General features: G+C 40.9%; 2 protein-coding genes across 3 annotated transcripts; both read left to right on the top strand.

Annotated features, from left to right (window-relative positions):
• The first annotated feature begins 250 nt into the window (after positions 1-250).
• Positions 251-4948, top strand: cnga4 (cyclic nucleotide gated channel subunit alpha 4). Its single transcript, XM_026295304.2, has 7 exons — positions 251-612; positions 832-933; positions 1047-1153; positions 1651-2234; positions 2386-2631; positions 3413-3578; positions 4080-4948. The coding sequence occupies exons 1-7, from the start codon at positions 467-469 to the stop codon at positions 4889-4891; spliced, it is 2163 nt and encodes a 720-aa protein (XP_026151089.1). The 5' UTR covers positions 251-466; the 3' UTR covers positions 4892-4948.
• An 872-nt stretch (positions 4949-5820) lies between these two features.
• On the top strand, positions 5821-23880 carry trappc10 (trafficking protein particle complex subunit 10). Of its 2 annotated transcripts, XR_003294976.1 has the most exons (24): positions 5821-5993; positions 9147-9228; positions 9525-9660; positions 12211-12410; positions 12706-12901; positions 13126-13237; positions 13829-14076; positions 14500-14646; positions 14924-15038; positions 15730-15806; positions 16038-16129; positions 16815-16955; positions 17409-17518; positions 17690-18222; positions 18366-18507; positions 18860-19018; positions 19202-19431; positions 19972-20072; positions 20243-20366; positions 20842-21006; positions 21148-21328; positions 21745-21939; positions 22091-23457; positions 23612-23880. XR_003294976.1 is itself a non-coding variant. In XM_026295976.1 (23 exons), exons 1-23 carry the CDS (start codon positions 5933-5935, stop codon positions 22336-22338), a joined length of 3795 nt encoding a protein of 1264 aa, XP_026151761.1. In that variant the 5' UTR covers positions 5821-5932; the 3' UTR covers positions 22339-23880. The 2 variants fall into 2 exon arrangements, 1 of the variants encoding a protein (XP_026151761.1); XM_026295976.1 differs by having other exon boundaries at positions 22091-23880.
• The last annotated feature ends 831 nt before the right edge of the window (positions 23881-24711 follow it).

Below are 24711 nucleotides of genomic sequence, written 5' to 3'. Positions count from 1 at the left end.
CAACTCAATAGTGTCTACTTCAGAGAGCCATAGTAAAATTGCAATTTCCATAAGTAAGAGAACCTCATTCAAGACTCCACTAACAATGCTATTTACTACAACTGCCAATTAGAGTAGTATTTTATATAGGACGCTGTGTATATGTTTATTGGAAGTGAAATATTCTCTGTCATTCAGGCACAATACTCCAGTTGATGTTTGTTGTCTCCAGCAGCCTCGGGATGTGCAGAGGAAGAGCTCACTGCTATTCCCAGAGGACGTTTGACATCTGTTGTGGTTTCCTTCCATAGAGACCAGCATCACCAGGCAGTACTCAGGTAGACCTGGTTCGTTGTTAGGTGAGACATTTAATGTCGCCTGATCCAGGCCCACGTTGTTTGAATTATTGTCCAATAAAGTGCGATGCTTATTTAGAATAAGAGAAAAGGCTAAAAAAATGTGTTAGTTTAAAGCAGAATTTTGGAGAATGGAGAAAACAGGTGATGCTGCGATTAGAGGTAATCAGTGGCAGAGACTGTTCAGGTGGCAGCAGGGTCAGAAAGTGAAGGATGATGGAGAAGTGAAAGAAAATGGGAAATTTCTACCCAATCGGGATCTGAAGTTCAAAGTTAAGTGAGTAATTAATGGTTTGACTGGAAAATATTATATTTAATTATATTATATTTATTTAATTTCAGTCATATAGTGAATCATAACTTTAATATTATTCTTATTTATATTCTTGTGGACATGAATAGAACCATTATATATCTCTATATTTTAATTATAATTGATCACATAGAAATTCCTTCTCATTTCTTTCTCTCTTCTCTGTCACTATTTTCCTTTTAGTTGGACTGGGTGGGTGGTTGATCCAGCAGATCAGTTTTATTATATCTGGCTACAGGTCATGATCTTTCCAATTGTCTACAACTGGGTGATCATCATTTTTAGGTACAAACATGGAATATGATCAATATGAAATAATATGCATCATATTTAGAAACATGTAAACTGTAATCATTTGTCATCCCTTGAAACTTGTTTGAGTCGTTGTTTCTGTTCAGGACTTGCTTTACTATAATTGCACTGAGCTACCTGCCTATGTGGCTTGCACTGGACTACCTGGCAGACCTCATGTATATACTTGACATGATCGTCACTCTTCATACAGGTACTGAAAATTTCTGTTTTAATGTTTCTGCTGTTGTTGGACTGAGTCTTTAAAATAAAACTCATCACATTAAAAAGACATTTGTAGACATATGCAGTTATAAAATGATAAAATGATAAAAGCAAAAAATGAAGGCAAATCACCAAAATGATAACATTATGTTCCCATTATGTAATACACTTACAACTCCACTTAGAACCTGGAACCAATTTTCACCAAAGTAATGTTTTTTTCTCTCCTTCACAAATTGGCTGCAATTTGAACTGTGGATTCCTGGTTATGAAAACTACAAAATGCAGCCCCCAAGGCTGAAATTAGCATTAGCTGACTAACAAATCCCAAATACTCTCCAGGAGTATCACAGTGGCACAGTGTCAATCAACAAGGTTGACAGTTTAGCTGTTTTTATAGTTTATGAAGAAAAAAACAAGTTAGGTAGATCTCACTGATAATTAGCGCCAAAGCTTTTATAAAACTTGTTTTTTTTTTGTCTTCAGGTTATTTGGATCAGGGCATCCTGGTAAAAGACCTAGCTCATTTGAGGAAGCGATACCTGGCTTCTAGACATTTCTTAAGGGACATGGTTTCCCTGCTGCCCACTGACTTCCTCTACTTTGTCTTTGGCATCCAAACTCCGCTGATGAGGCTTAATCGGCTTCTGCGTTTGCCACGACTGAATGAGGCCCTGGATCGCATGGAGACCAGAACCTCCTACCCCAACACCTTCCGCCTCTCCAAGCTCATGATCTACATTTTTGTATTAATTCACTGGAATTCCTGCTTCTATTTTGCAATATCCAACCTAATTGGCCTTGGAAGTGATCCTTGGGTCTACCCCAACATGTCTGACCCAGCCTTTGCCTCTATGCGCCGTCAGTACTTTCACTGCTTCTGGTTCTCTGCCAATATTTTCACCACGATAGCAGACGGCCCTCGCCCAACCAGGGAAGAAGAGTACTTGTTTATGATTGCAGATATTCTCATCACTGTGCTGGTGTTTGCATCAGTTGTTGGCAATGTTGGTAATGTTATCTCAAGCCTAAGGGACCGCGACAACGTCTTCTTCCCTAACCATGAGCTGGTAAGCTGGAACATAGTCAGAATGAAGGCTTCTTTCTCCCAGTTCATGAAATGTGAAATGTAATATGACAAAGTAAAGTGAAAGAAGCAAATGAAAGACGGCTTCATGTTTATTTGCACTTTTGGAAATTAAAGTTATTTTCCTCATGCAGGTGAAGGCATACCTGCGTACCCATAACGTTACCAAGGACCTTCGAGAACATATCGACAAATGGTACCAGCATCTTCACATTAACAAAAAGATCATAAGAGAGAATGAAATTCTGGAGCAGCTGCCAGTTCACCTGAGGACCGAGATCGCTGTCAGTGTTCACCTTCCCACGCTCTCTAAAGTCACCATCTTCCAGAGCTGTGAGAAAAGTCTGCTGGAGGAGCTGGTGCTTAAACTAACACCTCAGGTCAGGCAAAAGGTGGTACAGGGAATTAAGCCAAGCATAGAGAGGGCCGGAGAATTTGTTGCATGCGTCCAGAACAAAAGTGTCACTGCATTAAAGATATACATGGATTATAAGACAAGGAGCCCCTGGGGATAGCCATGTTAAAGGCCCCCATCTCTGTAGGAGTGAGATTACTCATTGTGCAACCACATGATTTGTAATCATCTTGTATCTTATTGTAGTTTTGCAGCTGTTTTTAGGCAGTTTGTGTCCAATTTTACATGTTTTCCATTACTTTCAATTTATTTAGCACTTTTAAATTCAGAATTATTTTATCAATTTCATTCATTGCCAGGAATGTGACTGTGCAGATTTACTGGCCAAAGCAGTGTCTTTCCAGACATTTCTGTGACATTGCACTGTGGCAAACTTTGGCTACATTTGTCTTGTTTCTCCGAGCGCTGTTAACTGGCACACTCAGTGATGCAGTTTTACTGAAATAAATGAGATGGCTGCATTTTGCCTGAATGTGGAATTACATTGTCGGTTATAAATATTCACAGAATATTGTTGATATAATCTAGGGAACATTGTATTAGAGATGATGCAGTCCTCTCAGATTAATTGTGATTGCAGTTTATTGAATTCCCCCCAGAAGTATGAGCCAATTTTGACTGTCCTATTCATACTGGAGGCTTCTTTATCTAACTGAAAAACCTTGTTGCTTTGCCCAGTTTATTATCCAATTCTTTAGAAAGAAAATAATTGTTGTGAATAAGACAAAACTGCTTTTGTCTTGCAGGTGTTCAGCCCAGGAGAGTATGTCTGCAGGAAAGGAGATGTGGGCCATGAAATGTACATCATCAAGGAGGGAAAACTTGCAGTTGTAGCAGATGATGGGATCACACAGTTTGCTGTGCTGAGTGAAGGGACCTTCTTTGGGGAAATTAGTATCCTCAACATCAAAGGTAGCATCAAGCATGTTAATACATTATGTATTATATATTACTTTTCATTACTGGACAGAAGATGGTTTTGGAGTTTCTGCCTTTATTCTTTGTACAAAGTTGGACTAAAGACATCCTAGTTTGTCTATGTATTGGATGTACAGCAATGTAATTTCATTTATTTTAATTTGTATTTATTCATTTAAGACAATACTCATTAATCAACATGTGTGTTAATATGCTGGTGTTAATCAGCCAGTTAATTTTCCAATGCTGTCCACTAAGCTTTCTAAAACCAATGAAAAAAGCATTAACAAGAATGTAACAGTAAGTTTATTATGTGATAGGATTAACAGCATCAGCATTCTCAAAGTAGTGCACAAATCATGCAGCACAACAGAAAACACTGATGCTGTCAGCACTTATTGGATAACAGAACATGGGTTAATATTAAATCGTTTGTACTGATATTGCTTTGTTTTATAAAAATCTCACTAAAAGAAATCACATGTTTTCTTTTAGGTAACAAGTCAGGCAATCGTCGTACTGCCAACATCCGAAGCATTGGCTATTCTGACCTGTTTAGCTTGTCCAAAGAAGACCTGACACATGTTTTGTCTGAGTTCCCTGCAGCCAAACGTCACCTGGAGGAGAAAGGCAGACAGATCCTCATCAAGATGGGTATGTTGGAGGAGAGTGGGGACGGAGAAAAGAAAGAGGTAGAGGAGGTTGAAACCAAGATAAAAAGACTGGAGGACAACTTGGAGATCTTGCAAACAAAACTAGCTCGACTTATGATGGAATTAGAGTCAAGCAATCGTAAAATGCAGGCCAGGGTGGAGCAGCTGGAGTGGGACATGGCAGCACTGGAGACTGAGCTGCCAGAAGTTGGAGGAGGAGAACGAGCACATAGAAGAGGTGAAGGGGTGGGAGAGGATGTTGAATGGGAGCGAAAAGAGGCAGAGGGAGAAGAAGAGGAGGATTCACATGTAAAGGTAAAGAAATATGGCCAGGGAGATGATGGTAACAATGTGACCAAACAGGGAGCTGGAGAGAGCACTAAAAGTACGAAGGAAGAAGCAGAAAGGATGGTGGAAGGAGATAAATTTGGGCTGAAGATCCCAGATAATGAGGAAAAGAAAGAACGAGACAATGAGAAGAAAAATAAAGAAAAAGTAGATGACAGGCCTGGAAAAGGAGATGGAGCTGAGGCTGAACCACAAGATAAGAAAGAAGAGAAAAGTAAAATGAGAGGATCTGAGGGGAAAGGAAATGCTAAGAAAGATTCAGATAAAAAGACATTGGGCAGAATGACGAAAGGCAGAAAAAAATGAATCAAAAAGCAAAACAAGTGAAGAAGAAAATATAAATTAAAAGACTCTAAGTGTGTGCATTTGTCTGAAGGCATTTTTCTGTTTTTGTATTAATAAAAACATTGAAACATCATCTCAATAGTGTCTGCAGTGCAACTTTGTACCTTTAGATGTCAGCATTGTATCCCCAACATCAGATAAATCTGTTAGCGCCACCACAGTGTGACCTAAAACAGAATAAGGTGCTGAAACTACAGATGACACTTTTTTTTATGACTTATCATTTGCTACTTAGAGTTTTTCTCTTAATCTGATTAAGTACTTAATCTTATGCAGGTTTTGTTTGAAACAATGAGCAATGTTTTATACTACACACAACATGTGTAATTTCACTAAATGGCAGTGTTTTTTAATGTTTTCCCTTTTCATTTAAGTACAGCACCTGAGTATAAGATACTTTGAGTAACTGAATTTTATACTGCTTTATATTTCTACTACATTCCACTGGGAATTTTTATATCTTACTTAACAGATTAAGATTTTACAAATAAACCAAGACACCTTTATTTATACATCACATTTCAGAGGCAATTCAAAGTGTTTTACACTGGAAAAGAAATGCATTAAAGAGCTAAATGATGCTTAAGCAGTAGTGCATGAGTAATAATAATAAAATTATCTACTATACATAGGACATTCACAGGACATACATTTTTCTGCATTGAGTATCTACTTTCCATAACATTTACTGATGATACGCCGATTTACATAACTAACATTTTGCATGCAGGACTTGTGCTTGTAATGCAGTACTGGCATTGGTACTTCTACATAAATAAAGCATCTGAATACCTCTCCGTCGCTGGTCTTTAACACACCTGTAATTAAGAGCCGTCAGAAATAGCACGGGTGGGCCCTTTAATGACGCACAGCTTACGCACTTCCCGGAAGTGCAGTGGGGACATAGGCCCCATCGATTCAACACAACTGCATACATAAGCACTTACTAATAATAAAGCTGTGTTTGTATGTCATTTTCATGGAGTGCTACCGCTAACACATATGGAGAGTCAAGAGGAAAAGCCAATCATCTATACCATGGAAAACAAGCCGATTGTGACATGTGAGTGTTTCTTCAACGGAGACGTTCAGCCTTTTTCTGCTCTTGCTAACTATGCTCATTAGCTTGTTTTAGCCAGGCTAGCAGGGACCTTATCGCGGCGTGTGTGACGATTAGCGGCATAATTCCTGCTTGTTCGTGATATAATAATGTCACTTTTAGTTACTGCACCGCTGTCTGCGCTAAATGCCGACATGGGCACCGGGGTCGCTCTTTCCTGGCTAACACGGGCCCAGCTGACGGTAAAACGTCACGGCTGGTTGCTGCAGCTTTGGGAAGGAGATCACCTTGTTGGACAGCCCCAGTCCCCTCTGTCTGCTGCCGGGGTTTGGTCGTCATTGATTAACCCCATGGAGTCTTATGGAGGCTTCGTGGAAAGGTTATTTTTGGAGCCTCACCTCACACCGGAGGCTGCTCCATTTTTAGGACAGAGTTTCAGAGGTGTCTCAGCTCAGGCACAGAACAGGGACTAGGAAGGCGTAACATGAAGGTGTGAGTAGATTTAACAGGTTTGCTGACAGGTGTCAGAACTATGTTTGTGATTTTTCTTTTTTGGATGATCAGATTCATACAGTATCTACAATAAGCCACTCCATATTCCCCAAAGAATCTGAAACCACCTGCAGAGATGAACTAACTGAACGATGCTTTTAGTTATTTTTATAAAAGTAATGAAAATGCAACACATTGTCTGGTTCCAGCTTCTCATAATGCAGAATTTACTGCATGCTGAATACCTTCAGGTTTTGGAGTTTAGCTCAGACAAAGCAACACATTGAAAGACCTGGCCAGCATTTTCACTACACTTTATTTCGCTGTTTGTGGTGCCACTCAGAAGAAATGTAGTTTTATCCTAAAAAACAAAGATAAAATGTGAAAACAATGTGAAAGCTTTGTTCCTTCTGCTTTTGCAGGGCTCCCTGCAAGATGTGCAATGTTGTACATTTACTGTTATTACACCCCGTGTGTCAGATTCAGTCACGTGGGTTATTCTGGTGTTTATTTTGTGGGTTGTGTTTGATAGGAGCTTTGTGAACATTCAAAGTTCAGTTTTGTTTGAAGTTTTATGATATGAGCTCTGGAAAGATTAATGCATGATATTAATGGCACTTAGCCTTCAGCTTCCACCATGCTACAAATTACATGTACATGCAAATTGCTTAAATCTTGGCGATTATTGTGTATGAAATTTGATTACTGACCACACAGCAAGGCTCCATGTCCACAGATGTGTTATATAGGCCCAGGCACCAATATGGACAGTCATTTATAATGTTTGTTGGCCCAGTTTGTTGTGAATCACTGTGAGGTTCAAGACTTTGGTCTTGCAGGATGTTTGATGTTGTTTACTTCCATACTGAGCAAACCCAGTTTACTTATGAGGGAATATTAAAAAAGCGTTTCCTATGGTTTGTATGGGTGTGGTGGCTGTAGTGCAGTTCCAGTGTAGCTAGAATTATTCCAGTCCTACAGAGTTACACAGATTACTACAAATGACAGTTTGACCATTTCTGAAACGGAGCACTGGCTGTGAAACTGAAGTCACTATATTGCTGAGCTGGACTGAGGATTCTGCCAGGTTTGGGGTCTGGTCCACAGGATTAATGGTAGTTTGGAGAATGGATCGAACTCATAAGTGAATTGACACAGCAAAGAAAGCATAAACACCAACTCCCTCATTTACACACATTTACCAGCAGCAGTAAAACACTCTAAGCTGACCTGTTTAAAATACAGGTATACTACTTGTGTTGCCAAACAATTGGCACACATTCTTGGTACTTTGGCACCAGTGACACATTGTTTTTTTATGTTAAAATGGCCCAGACTGTGCACTGTGGAACATACTGTGCATACAGATGAAGTGGTGAGGAAACTAGGGCTGAGTATAGGGGGTGGAGGATGCTGTGCAGGCTGAAAACCCTCTGGGAAAAACTTGTGATTTTGGGATGTATAAATAACATGATTTGAGCTCAGCTGTTGTTAGATCTCTGATAATGAAGGCTCTTTAAATATACATAGGTTTGATGTATGCGTCTTAAAAACAGATTTGTCATGTCACATGTGTGACTGTTTTCTGTTCTCAATGGTTTTAAGTAGCTGTGCAGAAAACAGTCACACATTTTCAACATGACACTCCCTGAAGCGCAGCAGTAGAGACCATAAAATGTTCTGGGACATATGAAACCATTGCAGTACAAACCTCATTTCTAAAGCACTTATGAAACTTGCTCTCTGTTGGTGAGAAGAAAATAAATTGACCATAATTTATTTAAAAATGAAGAAATAACACTGGAGAAATGGTTCTGCTAGATATTGGGTTGAAGTTTTTTTTTTTATTATTTAGTTTATTTGCCTGGATCATTTGACCTGTTAACAACACAGCGTTGCCTAAGATAACCGCTTACAAAAGAAAAGTAAAAATTGGGGGTTTTCAGAGGAAAAAGTATTTTGTGTTTTGAACACGATGAGTGATTATACTGCAGACCCAGTCATACACCTCCATAAGTGGTAAAATAAGGTTACTCATTCAAGGAAGCACACGTGGAGTCACAGGGCTGGCAGATAAAGGGGCAGACAGCACCACAGGACACTGGGCCCTCCAGTAACTCAGACTGTCCTCCAAAACCGCAGCATCCTTTATCACAGTCTGACAAATGAAAGTCACATCTCAGCTTCACCTTGCTGCAGGATTTGTGACAAACAGTGCCACATACATTTCCTTATACTGTTTACTTGCCTAGTAATATCATGCTGTCTTGTAATTTCTGCCAGGCTCACTGCTGTGTTAGGTGTGAAAACATAAGCATGATGACTTGTTGTAGGAGTCGTCATGTATTTTTGCCAGTTTTACAGGAGAACAAACTTGAAGCTTCTGATATTTGCATGAAATCTGTTGTGCATATTGATCTTAAAATGTCCTCTATTTTGTAGAATCAGACTTAAAAATGTTGGTTTTCTTACGTAGAGAATGAGCTCAGTAAGTGTGTATGGACATGATTTGACCTCAGATAGGGCCCATCCTTTATGCCCCTTTGATGCACTTTCCTGAAGTACTGAAATGTTAATATTTGGGAGCAATTTAACAAAATCACATACCTTCAGCCTATGTGCTATTATTTTCAATGCTTTTTAATTATCCCCCTTTGATCACAGGCGCTGGAGACCAGGGCTTGTTTATGTCTCTCTATACCTCATTGGCCCAGCAACTTCCCAGGGAGCCAATGGAGTGGAGGAGGTGAGTACTAACAGTTTCAAAAATCAGGTCTTTTAGATGATGTAGTTGATGCGCTGCTAACACAAACATCTAATATATAAATATGTACTTTTATTCAGGTGAGGAACAGTATTTAAAACTACAACAGACAGGTTTTCCTTTAAACACTCTTTACCGTTAAAAGTCAATTTTAGACTTTGTGTATATAGGGTCAGCACTGAGTATTCCAAATATATAATATAGTATATTTTGTTGTGGAACAATTAAAAAAAAACTTAAAATTTTGATCCTACAAAAAGTCTTTCGTTTTTGTGCAGGATGTATGGTCGCGCACCAAAAATGATCCACCTTGAAGCTAATTTTGTCCAGTTTAAAGAGGAGCTCCTCCCCAAGGAGGACAACAAGGCTCTCCTCACCTTCCCCTTCCTGCACATCTACTGGACTGATTGCTGTGTGAGTAGTTTGACAGCATGTACACACACCCTGCTTTGACAGTGTCAATCACTCATCCACTCAGTACTTTACTTGACAACACTCAGAAGTATAAGATATTGTGCTAAAGTACCAGCTCTCCCATCTTGCTGGTAGCTCAGGTGGAATGAAAGAACATTAATAAATTCTGTGGTCAGTGTTCCTCTTCATCTTTTGCAGCAACAAACTTTTGCATTTTTGCAATACATTGCCAAGGAGTGCCACTGAATTACACTCATTTTGTCAGACATACCTGAGTTTTAGCTCAGCAGGTTAAACCTCCTTTCTGTTACCTTCCCTGTCTCTGTGATCACTTATTTTGTGTTTCGTTACAGGCAAACACATAGTAGATGCTGTTATTGTTTCAGTGTTGTACAAAATAACAATTCAACTTCTAGTAATAAGTGCTGCCTGTTAACTAAGACTGCAGGTTATTTCTGTGCAGCTGCATTTACACATTGGATCAAATTACTATTTTATGGTCATATTATGGAGAATGTTGTTATAGTGTGGTTAGTTATGTTTACACAGTAAGGGATCACACAGAGGAAAAGAGTCAACAGAGAGCTGGGTTCCTAATTGTGCTGCTGCCAGGAAAACTTTGGAAAGCTGAAGAACTTTTGTGTCCAGGAAATGGGAAGAGCAGAATCTTGTTTAGTCCAGTTGTTTGTCCTCTAAGAATAAAGTTGTACTTGTAGTTAGCTAATCTGGACGAAAATAGGTCACAGACAGCTCTGCATGCAAGATATGCAAACTGTAATATGAGAGCCATAACATACGCAAGGGCACTCAGTTAAGATAATGTCTTATGACAGGGGTGAGCAACTCTGTTTATCGAGAGCCACTGCCCTGCTTGTTTTTCTACTATACCTGCCCTTCCAGCTTCTGATTGGCTGAACACACCTTATCCAGGTAATCAGCAGGTGTAGGGCAGGGAACAAGCAGAGCAGTGGCTCTCGAGGAGCTAACCCTGTCTTATGACAGTGTCTGATAACAATCATGACTGGCCTAAATGAATGAACTGTTAGCAGGCTGCAGTCGCAGAAACTGAACTAAACTGAAGTTGACATCTACTTTTTAGGACTGCTTAGGTCATGTGAATGGGAGAAAATCAAGAAGAGAAGCAGGAACCTGCTGCTGCTGACTGAGCAGCCGGTTAGTTTAAGGAAGTGCTGCCATCAGCGCGTGACTCATGACATTTCCTAAAGTCTCCAGTGTTTATGCGGTATGGCCACAGTAACGTTACAGCCAGTGCAGTATTATACTCAGATAGACCTGCAATAAGGACTGTTTTTGTTGAGGCAGAGTGATTTGCCACATCAGACTGGATTTTATCTAAAAGGAAAGAAATAAGACGTCTTTATTTTAACAGCTCATTCTTCCTAATTTTTAGTTGTCATTTCTATCAGTTGTACCTTAAATATCATCTAGTGACTGAAATATCAATTTAAAAAAATTTTTTTAGATTTTACCTCAATTATGCATTACAATAAACATGTTAACCTCAAAATGTTGCAGATTTGTCATAGAATATTTTTAAAGTACACTTCAGTTTATAGAGTGGACAAATACAGGCACAGATGAAAATATAAACACATATACAGTATTTCTGCTGCCTATGTGTATTAAATGTTCGGGTTGGCCCTTTCTCACCAGCCAACATAGTTCCACAAATCATGGTGTCAGCAGTAGAGTGAAGCCTTTTTGAAGGAGAGGTTGTAAATGAAGAGGTAAACTTTGGAATTTAAAATGGTGCAGGTTGTAAAGAATTACAGAGATGTCAGTCGAGCACAGTCTGTATACACCCACACAGTACAAGATGATGGAAGGTGGCAGAGAAGTAGAGCTGCTGCTTTCGCTTTTTTTTTTTCCCCCCTACAAGGAACCGCAAATTCTATGCACAGTCTGACATCATACAGGCGATAAGAACAGGTGGACAGTGTGAAGGACAAAGTTCAGTGAGCTGAGCTGTGACCTGTGGATGAACTGGTCACTTTGAACATCTGTGTTTCTACATAAGTAATACACAGACCATGGGAGGTAAAGGCAAAAGGAACCAATTTCTATCAACCAAAAATTGAACCTACAAAGTGTAAAACCAAGTTTACTTTTACACATTGTGTAAAACCACAGATTTAATTCCTCTGCCAGCCAGTGGACACTAGGTATTACATAATAATAATAATAACTGACTCATCAAATTCTATCCCATACTCAGTTCCTGAAAATTGAAGATAAACCCTACCCTCAAGCAGCAGTCATTTACAACAGCACATCAGATCCCAGTCACAGTATTCGGTGTCCTATATCCATAGGTTCAGAGTGCAGGGATGTTTTTTGCCAACCTGCCGCTGAAACTATATGTGGTTTGCTTTGATGGATCAGACTTCAGTCATTATTTTGTAATACACTGTACAATAATATTTTTTTAGGAAGCATCTTTTATAAAACATATTCAAAGAAAATGTCTATTTTTCCATTCTAAATGTCCTCACAGTGTCTGAGTAATATATGGATTGTGCTTTATTGTAGGACACAGAGGTGTATAAGAGCTCGGTAAAGGAGGACATGATACGCTGGCAGAACAGCTTGCGGGCTCACGGCTCAACAGACTGGGTCATCGTTGTTGTTGAGACCAACGATACTAAGAAGAAGAACAAAACCAACATCCTGCCACGGTCGTCCATTGTTGACAAGATCCGTAGTGATTTTTGCAACAAACAGAACGACAGGTGAGGAGGCTCCTCTTCCATACAAGAAGCAAACACTTTTATTGGCAAAAGACTACAACAATGGGTTAGAGCGTGACTTTGTCAACTCATCAAAACTATCTGAACATTATGAGAAACAGTACCATAGTGAAGACCTTACAGCTGTAACTGCTGCTGAATAGACAAATTGGAGTCTCCTGCACTGCCTACGTTTCCTATTATGTTTAAAATCTTGCAAACAAGGCACTTGTAAACATGAGAGACCGTGTTGATTCAATTTTCCCTGGTTAATGAAGGTTATTGCCCTCTGGTGCAGGTGTGTGGTGCTGTCAGATCCTCTGAAGGACTCCTCTCGGTCTCAAGAATCCTGGAATTCCTTGTTGCTCAAGTTACGAACTCTCCTCCTCATGTCCTTCACCAAGAACCTGGGACGCTTTGAGGACGACATGCGGACCCTCCGAGAGAAACGTACCCAGCCTGGCTGGAGCTTCTGTGAATACTTCATGGTCCAGGTGTGTAGAAAAACAACAGTGATGGACTGAGGGCATAAAATCGTGTGTGTCTTTTGAATTACATTACAGGTTTTATATTCACTGTCTTCATATGTGTAAATACAGATAATAACAATGAAGCAGAAACAACAAATTTGTCATTGATGTAGAAGGACTCTGTGTTGGTGGTGTTAGTGATAATGATGTTCATTTGACTCCTGTGAATTTGTGTGTGCTTTATGCAGGAAGAGCTCGCTTTTGTCTTTGAGATGCTGCAGCAGTTTGAAGATGCCTTGGTCCAGTATGACGAACTAGATGCTCTTTTTACTCAGTATGTGCTGAACTTTGGTGCTGGAGGTGAGTAACTACCACCCAATATTGTTTTCAACATGGTAGTCATCTTTTGCCGCTTTTCCGTTACGCAGTTTTAGCTCTGCTCGGCTCGACTTGACCCGGTTTAGGTCGTTTTCCATTACAACTGTACCATCTCAACGTGGGCAGGGTCTTCATAGCACAGTGGCACGAAACTGAAATGTCCGCACCTCCTAGTTGGACCCCAGTGTTGTTTAGTGAGTACTGTTGGCCATTAGTCTCGCTTAAAGTAATAAAAATGGAAAACAAACAGTAGCTGTTGCCAGTTTTTAAAAATGCCGGGTTTTTGATTCTCGTGTCGGACATGGTCGGTTACTCTTCTGGTGATGTCACTCCCTGGCCAATCGGTGGCCCGCAGTCTGTTGACGTCACATTTTAGTGTCGGTGCACCTGACTTGGATCCTCGGCTGAGCAGGTACTAAAAAAAAGTACCTCCTATCAGCTACTATCCTCTAATAGAAAAACAAACAAAACAAAGAGTCCAGTCAAGTAGAGCCGAGTAGTTCTAGTGGAAAAGCCCCATTAAGGTCCACTCCAGCTTTGGTTTTGGTCTGACCAGTCTGTTACTGTCCACAGATACAGCTAACTGGCTCGGCTCATTCTGCGCCCCAGTACGCAGCTGGAGCGGCTTGCTGCTTCGTCGGCCCATCGACATGGAGAAGCGGGACGGGATCCAGCGAGGGGAGGCCAGCTTGTTGGATCTGAGGAGCTACCTGTTCTCTCGTCAGTGCACGTTACTCATCTTCCTCCAGAGGCCTTGGGAGGTCACCCAGAGGGCTCTGGAGCTGCTGCACAACTGTGTCCAAGAGCTACGCCTGCTGGAGGTAGATATATTAGATATATAGTGTATATTTATTTGTTAGATAGATGTTTTATAAATGCTGAGCACCAAACTGTAAGATCAAACGGTTCATTTTCATAAATTTTACCTGTGTAGCCAAACCGAAAACTCCACATCCCATATCACCTGAACAGTCCAGTTGCATTGAAATTATAGCAGTAACCAGTTTTATATAATTAAGTGTTTAAGTTACATCAGGTTTGAACAGGTAGTGTTGAAGATGTGGTGCTTCAGTTGTCTGGGCTGTGGGGGAATGTTAGATAAAACTAGACAGGAGGTCAGGGGTTACCATCATTACCCACACTGTGCTAAATGGACAACAGAGCTGACTGAAAATCTAATCTGACTGAACTGATTCTGTTTCTCACTGTGATACTGCTGCAATGCTGTGGCTGTTTTTGTTCAGGTGTCAGTGCTGGAGGGGGCACTGGACTGCTGGGTGTTTCTCAGCTGCCTGGAGGTTCTGCACAGGATCGAAGGCTGTTGTGATCAGGCTCAGCTAGCTGCAAACTGCTCCCATACTGTCGGTCTCTGGGCTTATGCAACTGACAAGGTAGTGCAAATATAGAATCATATAGCTTTGGCTTCATCTTTACTCTAGAACAAAACGGAAGGAAGCTGTAACTGTGTACAAGTAGCATTACCATTTTGTGTATCTTCAACCATTGTTGTCTACATCAAGTTAAGACATATTTATCATGTATATGCCACTTTTTGCTTTGCAGGGTTCTATGTCTTTGTTTAGCCAGTTTGTTTGGCACATATCTGATAGACATTTTCTCCAAATAGGTGTTGTAAAATAAAATCCTTATTCTATCTGCTTTGTGCAGCTGAAGTCACTGGGGGAACTCTGTGGCCTGGTGTCAGAGAAGGGACCCACATCTGAGGACCTGAACAGGACTGTAGATCTGCTGGCTGGATTGGGGGATGAGAGACCTGAGACCAGTGAGTTCTGTGTCACTGCTATTGCTGTTAAATGAAACTAGTGTCTTTTTCAAAGCCATTTTCAAGCCCTTTTAGGGGAGAACGGAATTGCATGTTTAGAAAACTCCCAAAAGCGTAATCCTTCCCACTGTTGACATCATATGTTTTGTGATTTTGAGCCCTGATACAGCAGGATAACAGTTGGCTGTTTTGAGGTGTGTGTTCTTTGTCTTTTTCTTGTAATTTTGGCTTTGCTGAACCCTGATCAGCCCTCGTCAGCAGCACATTAGCTGATTCAGGATTGACTAGTGTGTGACTGGCTGTTTATCCTGATTATTCTGTGATTAATGCAGAGTATCCCCATTTTATGCCTTTGGCAGTCATTGGAAACTAGCAATTGAAATGCTAGTTCTAACTTCTTAGCCTATGTATATCTTCTGAATTTACACCATTTCAAACATTGTTTTGTGATTTAAAGTGTCGTCATCTGCAGTCTTTGGAAGGTGTTTACATCTTTTTAACAGCAGACATGAAGCATCACATCAGTCTGTCTATGTTGGCACAAATTCTCTGAAGTGTTAGTTTGAATTGCTTCTGTAGGAACTTTGAACTTTTTCAGCTAAACGTGTTGCTTAAGGTGAAATGAAGAATTTGAAAAATGTCAGAGAATAAATGTGTGGTTGGTTTTAAGTGCCTTTGTCTTCTTCCACAGTCAACAGTTTGCAGAGCCCTTACAAAAAGCTGAAAGAAGCATTGTCATCTGTAGAAGCTTTTGAAAGGCATTATCTTGTGAGTCAATTCCTTTCCACAGCTTGATGTTGAGTTTTGGTAGTTGACAAAGCAGGAAGTTAACACACATTGTCTAAATTCTTTATTGCAGTCACATTTTTTATAATCAGTATTTTTTCTGATGCAAACTTCTGGAAACTTACAGTCCATTGATTTTCTTTCTTCACTCTCCTTCACTTCCCTCCCACCCTCTGCTTCCACCACCACCTCGTTGGCCCCTTGTTACATCAGGAACTGTCTCATGCTGCTATGGAGATGTACAAGGCCATCGGCCGGCTGAGGTCTGCCAGATTGGTGGGGAAAAGCCTGGCTGAGTTCTACATGTAAGGAAGACTGAAGCTGCTTGTTGTCTTAAAGGCACTACACACTCACATCAATGTTTGCAGTATTCTGACTGATTAGGCCTCTTCTCCAGAACTGTCATTGCTTGTAAAGCACCAAGTGCTTAGGAGATATCTAATTAGGCTGAATACATGAAAACACCAGTCTGATATTATGGGTGTGACGGGGCTTTAAAATAAATGTGAAGCCCTAAGTGCAGTTGAATGTTTTAAACACATTTCTTAGAAGACTCACTCATTACCCAGTGAGAGACATGCTGTAAGTTGAAGTGGCTTTCAGGAGGAATCAGAGCCAAAAAAACAAATAGGAAGTCTTATGTGGCATAAACAAGAATTCTCCCTCTGCCATTGGCTGATCTTAGATGTCAGGTGATGTCAGTTTCTGTGAATACTGATCACAATATCTGAAGTTACCCGATGCCAAAAGAAATTTTGATGCTGGGTATTGCGACTGTTAATGTGACAAATGTACAAATAATCTTAAAGGGTTAGTGGTGGCTAATACATCACTTATTGTCACTTTCTTTAATCTCTGTATGTTGTGTATGTTTGGTGTTTTAAATTTATTTCACTTCATTAAAGAGATGTGTTGTCAAGGATACATCCAGTTATTATAGGTATTGAAAAATTAAGCAGATGAACTTCAATATGTGTGTGTCTTTATTAGGAGGAAGGGGGACCCCGAGCAGGCTGAAACCTTCTTACAGGAAGCTCTAAAGTCATATGTGTCAGAAGGATGGAGCCTCCCTGTCACTCACACCAGGAAACAGGTCGCAGAGTGTCAGAAATTGCTGGGCAGAACTGAAGAGTATCCTTCACAGCATCGACACTGAAAACTGTCTCACCTGTACAAGTCACCTGTAGTGAAGTATGTTGAGTTTGCAGTGGTGCAGACTCATTTAAGGAAAGAGGAAACATTGTTCAGTGTGCCTTTTGTTTTTTTTATACCAAAAATATGTTATTTATAGTTGGATCATTACAGTGCTGTTTGATTTTAAAACTTCACACATTCAACAATGTTGAATATTATTAACCTTGTAAAGATGGTTTATCTTTCTTGCATCAGATTTTCATTTCAAAGAAATGTGGTAGCCAGAAAAAGTAAACTTGTGATAAATATTTTTATTCAGGGTTTTATTATGCTGCTCTGTTGGTGATACATAAAGTTGTTCTGTGTCCTGCAAAGGTAACAGAAGTGCCTGGTTCTTGATTCTTGCATCCATGCACTATAGAGTTTAGCTTCCTTCACCACCCACCACAGCTACCTGCAGACCAGCGCCTTGTTAGCTGGTGATGTGAATCTCACCACAGAAGAGAGGAAGCACTTTTGTCAGGAAATTCTAACCTTTGCTGGCAAGTCTGGGAATAAGTGTAAGTAATCATCTTACATTACTAGTAAATACCTTTTATAAAGCACTTCTTAAAGGCAAATGCTGCCTATAAATGCCATATTATCAGTCTGTTGCTTTGTGTAAGATATTTTAAACTGCGATCAATCAGAGCAAAAATACTGAGATAACCAAACTTTGTCTCCCACCACAGCTCAGAAAGTGACTCTGAGCATGGACGTTTTTGCTCAACTCACGCGGCTCCAGTTTCATCCAGCGACAGCCTCGGTGCACTCTGGAGCTGTCCTGCAGGTGGAGCTCACTCTGCGGTGTTTTATGCCTATGTCAGTGCACATGCAAGAAGTAGTTGCAAGCATTCACTTTGATGTGGATCATGGAGGGACTCATGGAAAGTCTAAGGGAGCTCAGAGACAAACAAACCCAGGATCAGTAGAGTTTAACCAAGGTAGCTCATCAGCGGGCCCCCCTTTGTCCTCAACCAGAGGTCCTCCTTTAGAATTGGATGAAATTCAGGACAGGAGTCCTTCGGACAATTCTCTCAACTCTACAGGGGTGGTGTGTAAAAACGCTCACCTACTCATGCGTCGTCATGATAGCAACTCGCCGTCCAACACACCCAACTGCATCAGCCCTCCTACTGTTTCAATGAAGGAAGGAGCTCAGATGCTGAAAGTGCAGGATGTAACGTTGGAGCCTGGTAACAACAGCATCACCTTCACAGCACCAGTAAGACACTATTTGCTGCTACAACATGTTTGTTCATTTATTTTGTTCACTCTCTCAATCTTTACTAATCTGTTTCATAAAAATTCCCTTGTACTTTCTTACTCTGTATTTTTTGTTTTGTCCTTCTTGCCTTTCCTCTGTAGAGTGGACAAACAGGTACCTATACACTGCGTCAGCTGTGTGCTACAGTGGGTCAGATACAGTTTGTATTACCCCATATCTACCCGTCAGTTCAGTACGAAGTGTATTCTCAGGAGCCCCAGCTCACCGTGGAGCCTCTCTCAGGTGTGTTTTTTATATGCATATATTTACATATACAGAGAGACACTTACAGCTCTGTTTCCCTTATTAATCCAAAGACATAGATTACAGACCAAACCATGACACACGAGCTCATCATAGCATTCCTGTGACTCTCTAGAATAAGTTGGTTATGCTCAGATATCAGCTCTTAACCCTTAGAACCAAAATGAAAACACAATTTCTTGATTTTTATCATTTGTTTTTTGAGGTTCTAGTTTCATCAGATGTTTCTACTCCTCAGATTATCACCACATCACTTTTATGATCATGTATAAATCACTGTACAGTATGTGTGTAAGGACGTTCCTCACTGTGGTTGTTTTTGTGTTTTCAGAGCCGCTGTTGGCTGGTCTGCCTCAAATGGTGAAGTTCACTCTGTTAACGGGTCACTACACTGTGAAGAAAGGAGTCGCTCTGCAGCTCAGCATCACAGACAGCATGCCCATCCTGCCCTCCACCAGCTGCACCGCTCGCATCAGCAACCCTGCAGCCGGTCTGTACACAATCCACCAATTAGCTGGTTTTCTCTTCAACCACCCACCTTTAATGAAACTGTCTTTTTTTAACATAGTGGTTATAAAATCACAGAAAGATGGCCACAGCTGGGTGTTTGCATGCCTATAAACACCCTGACTCCTTCTCATGGCTGCCTTTTCTGTCCCCTTTGTGTGCTCAGAGTTGGTGGGTGAAAGCACCCTCTCCATCCAGTCATCTGAGAAGGTGACCAGCATCAGCCTTCCCCCGACCCCTCCCTACCACACTCTGGAGTTCCAGCTGGAGGTTCTGTGCCTCATCCCGTCTGGGTCCGAACGGCCCGGCAACGAGAGGCTGACCAATGGCGAAGTCCGCCACCGACCACGCAGCTACAGTCATCCTGACACACCCATGACTGCCATCGACCAGAGGGTGAGTCCCTTGCACAAATGCACACTTTAAGAGTAAAATAAGTTGTAAGATATATGGGGGAAACGGTGATGTCGGCATTTCACATTCCTGTTGGTGCAGCTTCTTGTGTTCAACTATGACTTTGTTTGTGTGATGATGGTAAACTTTCCTGAGCTGCAATGATTAGTTCACTGACAGAAAATCACCAGATAATTGAAAAACTGATGAAGTGTTTGTCATTTTTCAAGCAAAAATATCACATTTCCAGGTTTTCAAGTGTAAAGATTTGTCGTTTTTTTTTGTCTTCCATTAGAGTAAATTCAATATTTTTGGGTAGGGGCCTGCTCTGATGTTTCATGAAGTCACTTTGGGCTCTAGGATTTTTATAGCTAAGCATTTTGACCGTTTCTGATGTTTTACAGACCAAACAATAAATTAATTGTGAAATGATCAATAAAAACTGTTACATGTGGAGCAGCTAAAGATCCACTTGTAATTAGCTGGTTAGCTCATGATACTTAGAGATTTGCTATTTAGAGTCTTGCTGGGTTCTGTCCACAGATATCTATCGACTGTCCATGGTCGATCTACTCTACGCTGCTTGCCCTCACCTTCTACATCCCCTTCAAGACCAAACACTCACTGCTTTCTGCTGGTAACAGGTGAGACTTCTATTCTCACAGAAATGCCTACATGCATCACGAATATTGAGATCTCATTAAAATATGAGAAATCATGACACCATTAAAATGACCTTGTTGATGCAGCGATGTTTATTTTTCCCAACCTACTCATGTACATCTGACCCGTGACCTTTGACCTGACCCCACAGGAAGTACATCCAGGTGTGTGTGCAGAATGTGTCAGATATGGATTTCATGCTGGCAGAAATGAAGCTGACAGAGAAGCAGCATGCATCCCTGGAGCTACAGTCTCTCAACACTAAAACACAACAGGTGAGCAGAAGAAAGTGAAGGATGGATTAGTAGATACTGTAGCTCCCAGTACTGGAACAAATGCTTTAGTGTTTGTAGAAAATACAATATATGTATTATGGGAAATTATTATGAGTTAGGGCATCTGGACAATAATGAGGGTAAATATGAATATTAGTCTTCCAACTAGAGGGAGCTTTTTCTACTACCAGTTGATCTGTGGTCAAACCCTCATTAACTTTGGAGTGTCTGAAATATTTATTGTGTTTACAAAGACCCAGAATGAGACTCCTTAGCAGGCCTGAGCTGCAGGGAGAGACTGAGGAGCTCAGATGTCTGTGGGGGTCTTTAAGTGGGGTTAAAATTGGCCAACTGATCATTCAGGCATCTAAAAACTTGTGTGGCTGGAGTCCTGTTTTTCATATAAACAGCATTTTTACATTAATTCACAATCATCTTCCACAACTTCAACTTGTGTGTGTGTGTGTGTGTGTAGCTCCTTTGCAGTAAGCACAGTGTGTTCTGCTTGTGGGAGGTGAGGTGGAAGGATGACCTGCCCTCCTGTCTCCAGTGTGTTTTCTCTGCCAACTTCGCTCCCCTTAACCAGGATGTCTCTGCCTTCAAACCGTTCCACTACCAATTCCAGCTCGAGAGAGTCACTGTAAGTCCATTTAAACATGTTTTTATTCCTTTAAATGCTCAGACCCTTTTGGAGCATTGGACAGACAAACAAGAATCTAAGAATTCCTCCTACAATCAGACCCTCACCCAGCATTAAGTAACCACTGTTTGATGCTGTCAGACATTGTACAGTGTGAGAGCTGAGATCCTGCCTCCTGTTGGCGAGCCGCACTGTCGCTCTGGTTTCCTCTCTGGGTTGGAGGTGTGTATAACACGGCTGACTGAACCTGCAGAGGGAGAGATAGTAGAGGAGAACAAGAGTGACACTGATGTCCTCAAAACCACCAAACTCATGTATGAAGGTAAGTTTGTAAACCTGTCAAACAATACTGAGAAATAAAGTTTTATTCCAGTAACATAGTAAATTCTAACATTTTAATGTGAATAAACGCTAAATTTCACTTTAGTTTCTGGTAATTTGTGATACAAACCAAATTATTATGATTCTGATTATACATAATGAAATAATCATTATTTGCAACTTCTGAGATTATAGTAAAATATTCAGATAACTATTACAGATATTGCAGACAAGAATGACCAATATAAGTAAAAAAAAAAAAAAAAAGAAAGAAATTAGTGATGAATTAATTTGTTGATTGATATGATACATTGACAAAAATGAGGAACTTATTTTCATATGAATATCCAACTCTAAAAAAAAGACAAACATCAGTTTTCTTGTGACTTCATCTTGTGTGTGTGTGCGTTTGCACAGTGGCAGACAGCAGCAGTAACTGGGCTGTGTGTGGGAAGAGTTCAGGGATGGTGTTGATGCCTATGACAGCCAACGCCACCCACAAGGTGCAGATCGAGGTGATGCCTCTGTTCGCAGGACACCTGCCCTTCCCCAAGATCAAAGTGCTGAAGTACCTGCCTCACACTGCACCAGTGGCCATTCAGCCAGACCCTGGTGAGGCGCCCTGAATGCAAATATTCATCTTCAATGTTAAAGTTTTAATGCTATATATTTTAAACAGCATTTGCTTTGATTCTAGGAGATGGATTTCTGCTGACATGTTGATCTCATTCTGTCTCATTCTTTTGTTTCTTGTCATTTTCAGACAGCTGCGTGGAGAACGACAGCCTGTCCCTGCTAGATAAGACACTGGACGATCAAGCGGACACGGCAAGCATCCGCAGCCGGGGTAGTGTCCACTCTGTGGGCAGTGGCGACCAGCAGCAGAAGGGTGTGGCCATGCCCCGTCTGGAGCCCTTCAGCCCTGGACAGGTGTTCAATCACACCCACTCACGGCAGGTCCTGGTACTGCCCGCCACTGACGACCACATCATGGAGGTCAACGCTACATGACCCTGGTGGCGAGACAGCTCATCCCCTTCTTACGGGGCTGAACCCAGGCCCTGGATGGACTGCTGAGCTTTTGCTCTGGAACAGATTGGGTCCATGAGTCCATGTCGAAGACTGCTGCAGGTTGCCAGTATGGACTCACCCCTAAGCATGAAACGTTCACATCACTGGAGACATTACAGACTAGACATGGTGAAGAGCCAATGACATCTGTTGATAAATTAAATAAAGATTTTTCTTTGCCATACTTTGTACATAGTTCATTGGATGGATTTATAGTTATAAATATATATATGGACTGATCAATCAGATCGAAGCCTGTCATGCTTCTCGAATTGAAGAATAACACTCCTGTTTGCCCCATGATGCACCAAAGCCCTAAATGTGTGTATGCCTCGATCAGCTACTCAAGTACTGTAACTTTGACTGTGTCCAGCTGTTTGTGCTGTTCCTGTGCCTCTCAAATAGTCCTCATTTTTATATTTGAGACTTTTAACTGCTGAAATATGCTGCTTTTTTCCATCAGAACTATGATACATGTTAACAAACTTTAGTGTGCAGTCTAGGTTCAGTCAGAACGACTAAAATATTCTGCTGCGATTTAAATAATGCTATGTTTTCACTACTTTTCCTGCTTGTTAGTAAATTAAGCCAATACTAAATCCATAACTTCAGTTGCCTTATTGATGAATAGAGCATCCTCTGCCAATTACTAGACAGAAATCACATCATCTGTTTTCAAGGTGAATTCGAGAAGGTTCTTGTTCATAAACCATATGCTGTAAACACCCTTAACATGCAGTGCTTGAACATTGGAACAGTGTTTCCCTTTTAAAGTACAGGTTTAGTTCAAATCATCTGCAACACCATGATGAAACTGTACATGACTATACTGTGAATTGATATAAGTATCAGTTTTATTACAAGTTTACAGCAGAGACAATAGTTTTTGTACTAGTATGATGGTATTAAATAACTGTATTTGTTTTTGACAAAAGCAGCAACTCCCCCAGTTCAGAGTAAAACCCAAATATAAAATCATTGAGGACACGAGAGGCTCAGGCTGTGTCATGTGTCTCTGTTCAGCTGTCAGTCAGTCTGTGTGTGTGTGTGTGTGTGTGTGTCTGTGTGTGTGTGTGTGTGTGTGTGTGTGTCTGTGGAAGAACAGGTCAGGATCAGCCGGTGCACATTATTGTCTATCTGTTGTCTTACCTAGCAGTGGATTGTTCATATACACTGTGTATATTTATTCTCTGTGTGTATGTGTGTGTGAGAGGGGGGGGGGCTACATGTATGTGCGTCGCCAAACCGGTGCCCGAGCTATGCACACATACTGTTGCTGATGAATGAAATAATCGTTATTTATTCATTCTTTTATTTTGAAAGGTGAATGTCAGCTACTTCTGCCCTGCTCCCCTCCTCCTCGCACACAGCGTGACTACAGCCTCCTATTGTTTGACTTCTGTACATACTGATCTGTAAATAATAATTCAAATACAAATCATCTTTGATTGCCAACTATATTAAAACAATCACTGGAGTGGACTCTGTATGTGTGTAAGCTGTGACCTTGCAGGTAAAGAAGGTATCCAGCTCAGGACATGTTGCTTGTTTTCACATCAGTGACAAACCAACAGGCTTTTCTCAGGACGTTTGAACCTGCCTGTGGCCATTTGCCCCCATTCAACCATAAGAGCATTAGTGAGGTCCAGTATTCATGCTGGATGACACTGCTTTATATAAATCACAGGACAATTCAGGAGTTAAATTCAGACCTGACAAGTTTGCAGAAAGACGTGCATGAATTACTGCTAATAGACACTAGATGGAGTAATAAGGTCAGTCAGTCAGTGCAGGAGCACGAAGTCCCAGCAGCAGTCCAGGCTTTTCACCTTAAGGCTTCCAGCTGCAGCGTTTCTGAAAAAATCAAACTAAAAATTGGGATGCAGCTGCACCTCTGACCGATGTCTGTGCTTTACTGAGGATGAATCCTAAAGATGTCAGCGTGTCCTGCTGACCAAACCGTTTCCACTGAGCTCTTTGGATCATATTGATTCTGTTAGAAGAGAGTTTGGCCCCCACTCCTCATCTCTTTATAGTCATGTTTGTTTCATTTATTCATTTTGCAGATTTATGCAGTTGTTTTTCTGTCTTTGGTTTTGGTTTCTGTTTAATTGTTTTATATATTTTGCACCTACTTTTTCTCATTTTGTGTGTTTTTGCGGTCATTACTTCGACTTTACAGAAAGGTAAACAGTCCCTCCATGGTCCTCTGGTTTTGGGGCTCAGGAATCTCAGAGGAACTGACCTGAGATCAGTCTCTATGTGTTCCCGCCCCCTTCACCTTGTCTCCGGCCTGTCTGAGGTCTTCTAATT

This window comes from Mastacembelus armatus, chromosome 21 (genome assembly GCF_900324485.2).
Source record: "Mastacembelus armatus chromosome 21, fMasArm1.2, whole genome shotgun sequence".
In the NCBI taxonomy this organism is placed as follows: domain Eukaryota; kingdom Metazoa; phylum Chordata; class Actinopteri; order Synbranchiformes; family Mastacembelidae; genus Mastacembelus; species Mastacembelus armatus.
The sequence above is the reverse complement of the archived record's forward strand: the minus strand, read 5'-3'. Positions and strand labels throughout refer to the sequence as shown.

What these genes read in the sequence shown, in the direction of transcription:
- cnga4 (XM_026295304.2), top strand. Translation starts at nt 467, where the DNA reads ATGGAGAAAACAGGTGATGCTGCGATTAGAGGTAATCAGTGGCAGAGA. An exon ending in TGGGTGATCATCATTTTTAG is followed by an intron (nt 934 to 1,046) that starts GTACAAACATGG and finishes GTTTCTGTTCAG; the next exon opens with GACTTGCTTTACTATAATTG. An exon ending in TAGTATCCTCAACATCAAAG is followed by an intron (nt 3,579 to 4,079) that starts GTAGCATCAAGC and finishes GTTTTCTTTTAG; the next exon opens with GTAACAAGTCAGGCAATCGT.
- trappc10 (XM_026295976.1), top strand. Translation starts at nt 5,933, where the DNA reads ATGGAGAGTCAAGAGGAAAAGCCAATCATCTATACCATGGAAAACAAG. An exon ending in TGACTGCCATCGACCAGAGG is followed by an intron (nt 19,432 to 19,971) that starts GTGAGTCCCTTG and finishes TTCTGTCCACAG; the next exon opens with ATATCTATCGACTGTCCATG. An exon ending in CTGCTTTCTGCTGGTAACAG is followed by an intron (nt 20,073 to 20,242) that starts GTGAGACTTCTA and finishes CTGACCCCACAG; the next exon opens with GAAGTACATCCAGGTGTGTG.